Here is a 7,838-nt window from a genome sequence, read left to right as displayed (position 1 = left end):
GCTAGTTCCCAGCCCACCCCTTGTCTCGTGGAGTTGGAGTGTGAACTCTATGGGGCAGGGACAGCCACTCTCCCTGGATTTGTACAGCGCCCAGCGCAATGGGGCCCCGATCCGTGGCACCACTCCTGGGCCCCTGCCCCAATCCCGGCTGCCGGAGAGGGGGAAGCGCTAGGAACCGGGGTGCAGGCACCTGAACGGGGGGCGAGGTGCGCCCCTGCAAACGGGAGAGGCGCAGGGGGGGCCCGGCTCCCCCCGCACCGTCCAGCAGAGGCCGCCCGGCCGCCGCGGGCCCGCTCCCCCGGGGGAAGGCTGGGCGGCGTGGGAGGGGTTTGGCTGCCGGGGCCGGCGGCCGCAGCCTGCCGAGGGGCCGGGCATGGAGCAGACGCGCGGAGCTCAGCGCCGGGGAGGCTGCAGCTGCTGAGTGCGCCCCGCTCTCGCCCGCCTGCTGCTTCTCTCCCGCCGCGGCGCGCTGCGGGGGACCATGGGCTGCCCGGCTCGCCTTGCCCTCCTCCTCCTCGCGGCAGGTAAGGGGGGCGCGGGTGGGTGCCCACCCGCCCGGGGAGCGGCTGCGGAGAAGGGGAGGGGGCTGCCCTGGCCAATGTGTACAGTGCGGGTGCTGAGAGCCACTGAACCAAACTGTAAATCCTGGATATAATGGAAACCACTTCAAGCCCTGGGGGGCGGGGGATGGGGGGCAGCAGCACCCCTTGTTCCAGCACCTGTGCCCCCAGACCCATAGCTTATGGGGGAGTGGGACTAGCCTGGTATGCTACAGCCAGGAGCTGCAGGGGCTCTCCCCCGGGCCCCGCCCCAGCCTAGGGTTGCCCCCCCCCGGTGTGTTGTACCCAGATAGTCCGGGTTTTGGCTTCTGTGTCTGGGTGCCCTGGCTCATCCCCTCAGAAGACTCGGCCCTCTTCCCTTCTCCGCCCAGCCTGGGGCCGGGAGCGAGGAAACCCAGCCGCTGACTGACGCAGGGGGGCCCGGGCACGGCTGTGGGTTGAGAACGCCCGGGCCTTGCCCTTCGGATGACCTAAGGGCGGCACTTTAGTCCAGTGACTCGCTTAGCTGGGGCTCGGTGTTGTTCAAATAGTGACACACAAACTGCAAGCGGGGTGAATGGTGCTGATTCGGCGCAGACCAGCTGGGACCCCTTATGCTCCTGGCTGACTCAGCCAAGGTGCTGGGGCCAAGTAGGTGATGGGGCTGCTGAGAGTTTTGTTTCCACCAGCTGTGTGTTTTTAGGAAGCTCCGCAGTCCATAACCATCTGATGCATAAGTGGAAGCAGCTGGACAGCGGGGAGGCGCTTAGAACTGGACTGGGGAGGGGAAGGGTTAGAGATGATTCTGACCTTCCTCTGGTGGTCCTGGGAAGTGCTACTGATTATCTCAACTTTATACACTACCTGGCGAGTTCCCCTTGCCAATGCAAAGCATACCAGTCGACTTTCCTTTGTTGCATATTCATCTATTAATAAAATCAGAACCGCATAGAGAGTTGTACATACTAAGGCCAGAAGGGACCATCGTGATTATCCAGTCTGACCTCCTGTATAAGACATGCCATAGAACTTCATAATGTGCTGCGTAAGGTGTCCAGTAACCTTATTAGTAACCCCCCAAATAATTCGTAGAGTATATCTTTTATAAGCACATCCAAGCTTGATTGACAAATTGTCAGTGATGGAGAATCCACGGCTCCTCTGATGCCACTGCGTTTTAGACGCCTAGAGATCCCCTTTGACATCTGAAATGTGAAACTTGCATGTTGACGACAGGATCGAGTTTTAGAGGGGCAATTATTACTTTACCCACACAGCAAGACTGGATTATTGCTTACTGGACTGCGGTTTTACAGTTGCGCTTCTGTAATCCATCAGTAAACAAGGGGCTATATTTATACTAGGAAATGAACATTGTAATAGTGAAAGCTTAGGTATGTGACCCATACATCTAGCCATTCCTACTTCAGGAAGAAGCGACAGTGAAACGTATTTTTTGTCTAGTACAGCATTTGTGGCTTTTGAAGGAAAAAACCACGTATTTCAAATGTCAGAGAGAAATGCTACAATATGCTTTATAATTGCTTCAGTCCGCTTAAAAGGATTTCAGGTTTTCAACCACAGTTTAGCAGAAATCTCTCCTATTCATAATAGTTCCCAAAATGTCACGTTCTGTTTGCTGATAAAGACTGGAGGAGTACAGACCCGATTTAAGGAGAAACATTCTGATATTCTTCTAAGTATTTTTACAGCCCTTGCAGTCTGTCTGGGAGAGTGAGTTCTTTTCCTAGCGGTATGATAGTAGTCACTGTAAAAGGGATGGGGGGCGGGGGGGTGTTTGAAAAATGACCTTGCATAGAACATGAAGACAAAGGGGTGGGGGTGGAGGAGAGAGCTAGGTATTAAGCACTAAGTCATATGGCTGAGAGCTGCTGCAGGGTGGTTGTTTTTTTTTTACAGTATTTGCTAGCAGAGAGAGACCTGAACGAAACTGCTCCTGAATGCTGAGGAAGTAAAGTCCAACCACAAAGTTTACGATTGGACCCATTCTGAGAATGCTGCCAGGCATTGCTGTTCAGACCCTTCCCTATTAACTGGTACTGGCTGCATATGACTGGGTGGGTCCTCCTCAGCTTGGATTTCCCCACCCCTTTCACACTGAAGAGGGCAGGTGCCTCTGTTATGCTGCTGACCCAAGCCTTTTGTCCCCCGCTTCACCCTGGACTTGGCAGAGCCCTTGCTGTGCAGCTGGAGTCAGGGCCAGGTGACTGGAGGAGTGAGCGGTGGTTGGGAATGCACCATCTCAAGCCCTGTAGGGACCTTGCCGGGGGGGGGGGGAAAAAATGCAGGTCAGCTCCAGGCAGCTCCACACACCCTTTCTGCATAGCCACCCTGGGGCTAGCAGCAGCCAAGTGGAGTTCCTGTTAATAGCCCCAGTGGAGCTAAGCTGCTTTGGAACAGGTGAGCCATCAGAACCAGGGGTCACGTAAAAAGCGACATATCCGTCCTAATAAGTAGGGTGATCCTGTCCTGTCCGATTTTATAGGGACAGTCCTGATTTGGGTTTTTTTTTTCTTATACTTGCTATCTGGTCACCCTACTAATAAGGTTACTAGACACCTTATGCAGTACTTAATGTTTTTACAGTGGCTTGAGACACTCCAGTAAGTCTCAAGGGTCCTGTGAAGCAGGTAGGTCTGACTTACCAGTACTACAATTATTTGTGTGGCACCATAAACTTACATGGTGCTTTACAGCACACTAAGGGCATACTCTGCCTCCGTAGCGGTCAATAGGAGCAGGACAGGGCCTCATGACACATTTACCATCTTAGAGGGGAAGAATGCGGTCGCCTTTTGTTCCCCCACCACTGTCTCCCCTCTGCTGAGTGGAAGTTGACATAAAAGCCGAGTAGGTCAGCTCCCCAATGAAGGAGAAATCAGTGATGCTGAGTCATGGGCTGAGATCCCTGGAAGAAAGGATTGCCTGCATGCTGCCTGATCACCTCTGTTCCAAGACAGGTGCATATGTGTAAATTACACGCACACAAACAACTACGTTAAAAGAACCTTAAGGGTACAAAGTCAAGCACTCAAAAATCAGGAAATTCCACAGGACCCTTGTCTCATTCAGCATGCATAATGGATACCATTCACTCACTTCATGAGTAACTATTCTCTATTTTGTTTTCTCCTTTTTGCTATGTGGCCCCAGGCCTTAGTTTATTGCTTCATCATTGCTCTGAAGCCAGTTCTTAATTTACACATGGGCTTTTCTATGGTGCTCATCTCTACAGAGCTTCACAAATATTAATCAATTTTTAAAACAGCCCTGTGATATGAGGGGTATCTTCTCCATTTTATACATGGGAAACAGAGACATGATTTAAGGTCAAAACTATCCGCTAACTTTGGGTGCCCAGTTTCAAGTGCCTAGGACCTGATGTTTCAGAGAACGTAGCATTATATAGCACTTTATATGTTCAAAGCACAGCTCCCGTTGACTGCGGTTGCAGCTGCGAGTGCTCAGCCATGTTCCCTCTAATTTTTTTGCATGTATGTGCAGAATGAATTTAGTTATGTGCACCAATATGGAGGTGATGTGTGGCCGGGGTGGGGCCAAGGGGTTTGGAGTGTGGGCAGGGGCTCAGGGCTGGGGCAGAGGGTTGAGGTGCGGGGGGGGGGGGGTGAGGGCGCTGGCTAGGAGTGCGGGCTCTGGGGTGGGCTTGGGGATGAGGGGTTTGGGGTGCAGGCTGCCCCGGGGAGAGAGGACTCCCCCGCAGCCCTCTCTCGTCGCAGCAGCCCTAGGCCGGTGGAGAGCACCTCTCCCCACCGGTGCAGCTGCAGGGCCAAGGGAGAGGCACCTCTACCTGGCCACAGCAGCTACGGGGCCGGGGGAGAGGCGCCTCTCCCCAGCCGTGGCAGCTACGGGGGAGAGACGCCTCTCGCCCCCAACGCAGCCCTTGATAGCTTGCTGCGGAGCCGCGCAGCTTAGAGGGAACTTAGTTGCTCAGCACTTCTGATAATCAGACCCCAGAATCTCAAGTGCTCCCTGTACAGTCACACCTCCGAGCAAAGTTACTCTGAGCAATATCCACTGACTCCCTAGATGCCTTTGATGAACAGTGGGCGCTGTCAGGGGCTCTCTGCAGGGTACTCCCTTCTGTTCACCTGATTTTTGCCCTGTGACCTTCACTCTTGTCTCTGTTTTTTTGCATGTCCTCCATAGTTGTTTGTAGCTCCGGTCCACTGGCCGCTCCCCCCAACCAAGGGGAGGGCCTTTAGCTAAGGCAGGCTTAGGCCCACTGTTTTCCCTAGACCTGCTATAGGTTCTGGAGTAACTGAGATTAGTAGTAGGTTGTTACCTTCTGTGTGGACCAGAGGGGGATGAGAAACTTTGCCTATGAGTTTCACAGATATTTGCTGACAGCAAAGGAGTGGTGAGACTCAGGGATCTTGGGTTCCATTCCAGGCTCTGAAGGGAAGTGTGCTGTAATGGCCACAGATTCTTCTGTCCATTTCCCCCCAAGCTTGACCTTTTTTGCCCTGTCCCCTCCTACCTGTCCCTGTTGTGTCATCCCTGCAGTCTCATCCCATTCTCCTCACCTAGCCAGTACCAGTCTCCGCCTCACTCAGCCTTCTCATCCACATCCTTGCCCAGCCAGTCCTACATCTCCCACCCCCTACTCTTTTTTCCCAGTCTCTATGACCGCCAGTCCCAGTCTCCACTCCCCATCCTCTAGTCTCGTCTTTCCTGCCCCAGTCACCTAGTTTCAGTCTACTCCCCTTGCCCCTCGAGGTCCGGCTTTTGTCCCCGCTACATTCAAATCAAACAGCTTCTTCCTCCATGCTGCCTAGGGGGAGATTGGGAAGTCCTTGAGAGCACAGGAGAGATTCTCCCTGCTCTCAGTTCACGTGCTTGGAGCCTGCTGGGGGAGGGACAGCAAAGCAGGTGCATGCCCTCTAGCCCTTCAACACAAGGACACAATACACATTTGTCAGCTTGTAGTGAAAAGGGCAAAGCATCCTTGCCCAGTCCTTTACTTGTACAATTGCTTTTGCATTTGTACCCCACTGGTGAGTGTAGTGTGGAGACAGCCAAAAGAGTCAGAATGTTTAATATTTAACCATATAAGTGGTCTGATCCTGCTAATTCTTTTGCATGTGAGCAACTTCACTGATGGGGGAGTTCCGTTGACTTCCATGGGATGCTCCCGTCTGTAAAGCAACTCGTGTGCAGACGCATTGGCAGGATCAATCCCACAGTTGACACTTCCACACAATACAGACATTAGCTAAACCTCAGTGTTCCAGTGAGCGAGGGGAGTATTATCCACTTTTCACTGATAAAGGCTTTGTAAAAGCCAGGACGTTATTTGAAGTGAAGTGATGGTATCCTAGACTCATAGAATATCAGGGTTGGAAGGGACCTCAGGAGGTCATCTAATCCAATCCCCTGCTCAAAGCAGGACCAATCCCCAACTAAATCATCCCAGACAGGGCTTTGTTAAGCCTGACCTTAAAAACCTCAAAGGAAGGAGATTCCACCACCTCCTAGGTAACCCATTCCCATGCTTCACCACCCTCCTAGTGAAAAACTTTTTCCTAATATCCAACCTAAACCTCCCCCACTGCAACTTGAGACCATTGCTCCTTGTTCTGTCATCTGCTACCACTGAGAACAGTCTAGATCCATCCTCTTTGGAATCCCCTTTCAGGTAGTTGAAAGAAGCTATCAAATCCTCCCTCACTCTTCTCTTCTGCAGACTAAACAATCCCAGTTCCCTCAGCCTCTCCTCATAAGACATGTGTTCCAGCCTCCTAATCATTTTTGTTGCCCTCTGCTGGACGTTTTCCAATTTTTCCACATCCTTCTTGTAGTGTGGGGCCCAAAACTGAACACAGTACTGCAGATGAGGCCTCACCAATGTCGAATAGAGGGGAACGATCACATCCCTCGATCTGCTGGCAATGCCCCTACTTATACAGCCCAAAAGGCCGTTAGTCTTCTTGGCAACAAGGGCACGAGGGTATGATATGTAGATTTGCCCAACACCTACGAGTCAGGACAAAAAACTTTAATATTGTCCCCAGCAGGTAGATAGTAACAGGAAATGGCTGCAGAGTTTAAAGCCAAGGACCATTTTATGGGAGAGAGGCAGCCCCCTTATTATTTACTGCTGAGACTGGAAATTCAGCCCTAAAGTTACATAGCTCAGTTTCAAATGTGGTTGCTACTTGGGTGGTGTTTTTATCACTTCTTTGCTGCTGCACAAAAACACTCAGTAATTCAGTCAAGCCAAGCTTGCTCATTCAGAAACCCAGTAATTCTTTCAAACATCAGTCTCCCCGCACTGCTCAAGATTACAACGGATTTCAGTGTTGCACTAAGACGTCAGTACATTTACCAAATATGCTACAATGATTAACTAGTAGGATGATGGTCACACTTCATATTAAGGGTACATATACTCTTATAAAGGGTTTAAGGATTAGCTATCTAATGGCTAATAGGTAAAAGTCCAACAGATTGCTTATAACCATGTTGAACCTTCTACTGACGTGCTTATAGCATATATTAATCGTTAACCCTTTTACAGACGGTTTATGAAAGTACACTTAATATAAAGTGTGACCAAGTACATTATCAAAAACAGTGAACAAGTCCAGCTTGTGAGGAAATACTTCACCGGGTTTAATATTCTATTTGTTTACTTGCAAAATTCAGTCTGCAAGTACAAAGCCCCGGCTCAACTCTGGTTCATGGAGTGTGTAGACTTGTGTGCATTTTGTGTGAGAACTCCAAATACTGTCTGCATGGGTTTTATAATACAATAGCTGTAGACCATGTAAATGGTGTTTACTTTTATATACATAGATAGTTGCAAGCCTCTAACTTTGTTTCTAGGCAGAGTCAAAACTAGCCATTAAAAAAATATTTAGCCCTAAATTTTGGCAGCTTCTCCCCATCACAGCACTAACGTGAACGCAACAATTCGCTGTAATTTCTCGGTGGAATGTCCTGTCAGATGTTGGCTTTGATGTCGCAAGTGTCCACCCCTGTGTTAGTGTGGCGCTGCTTTGGAACAAGCACTTACTCACTCACTGGTACTAATTCCACAAAACGTAGCAAGGTCAAGGAAGAACCACATTTGTTGTCAAAACTTAGAGTTGAGTGGAAGTTGATGAAATCTGAAAGCCAGCAGCAACTGTACACAGCATATTTTGAACCCATTGTATTTGTGTTTACATATGTACACGTAAGTGTAGGTACATTTACGAACACGTCTGTCAGAGGTGCAGCAGTACCTAATTAAGGTTGCACAATTGTTTCCATTCT

At 50.3% G+C, this 7,838-nt stretch overlaps 1 protein-coding gene across 1 annotated transcript in view; it reads left to right on the top strand.

Annotated features, from left to right (window-relative positions):
- The first annotated feature begins 356 nt into the window (after positions 1-356).
- The window catches only part of PARM1 (prostate androgen-regulated mucin-like protein 1), a 51,735-nt gene continuing 44,253 nt past the window's right edge, over positions 357-7,838 (top strand). Inside the window, exon 1 of the mRNA XM_074950394.1 lies at positions 357-524. Within this exon, the coding sequence (XP_074806495.1) occupies positions 482-524 (43 nt within the window). The 5' untranslated portion in view covers positions 357-481. The remainder of the gene's footprint in view (positions 525-7,838) is intronic.

This window comes from Natator depressus, chromosome 4, assembly GCF_965152275.1.
Source record: "Natator depressus isolate rNatDep1 chromosome 4, rNatDep2.hap1, whole genome shotgun sequence".
NCBI classification, from domain to species: Eukaryota; Metazoa; Chordata; order Testudines; family Cheloniidae; genus Natator; species Natator depressus.
This window is presented reverse-complemented; position numbering and strand designations above follow the sequence as displayed.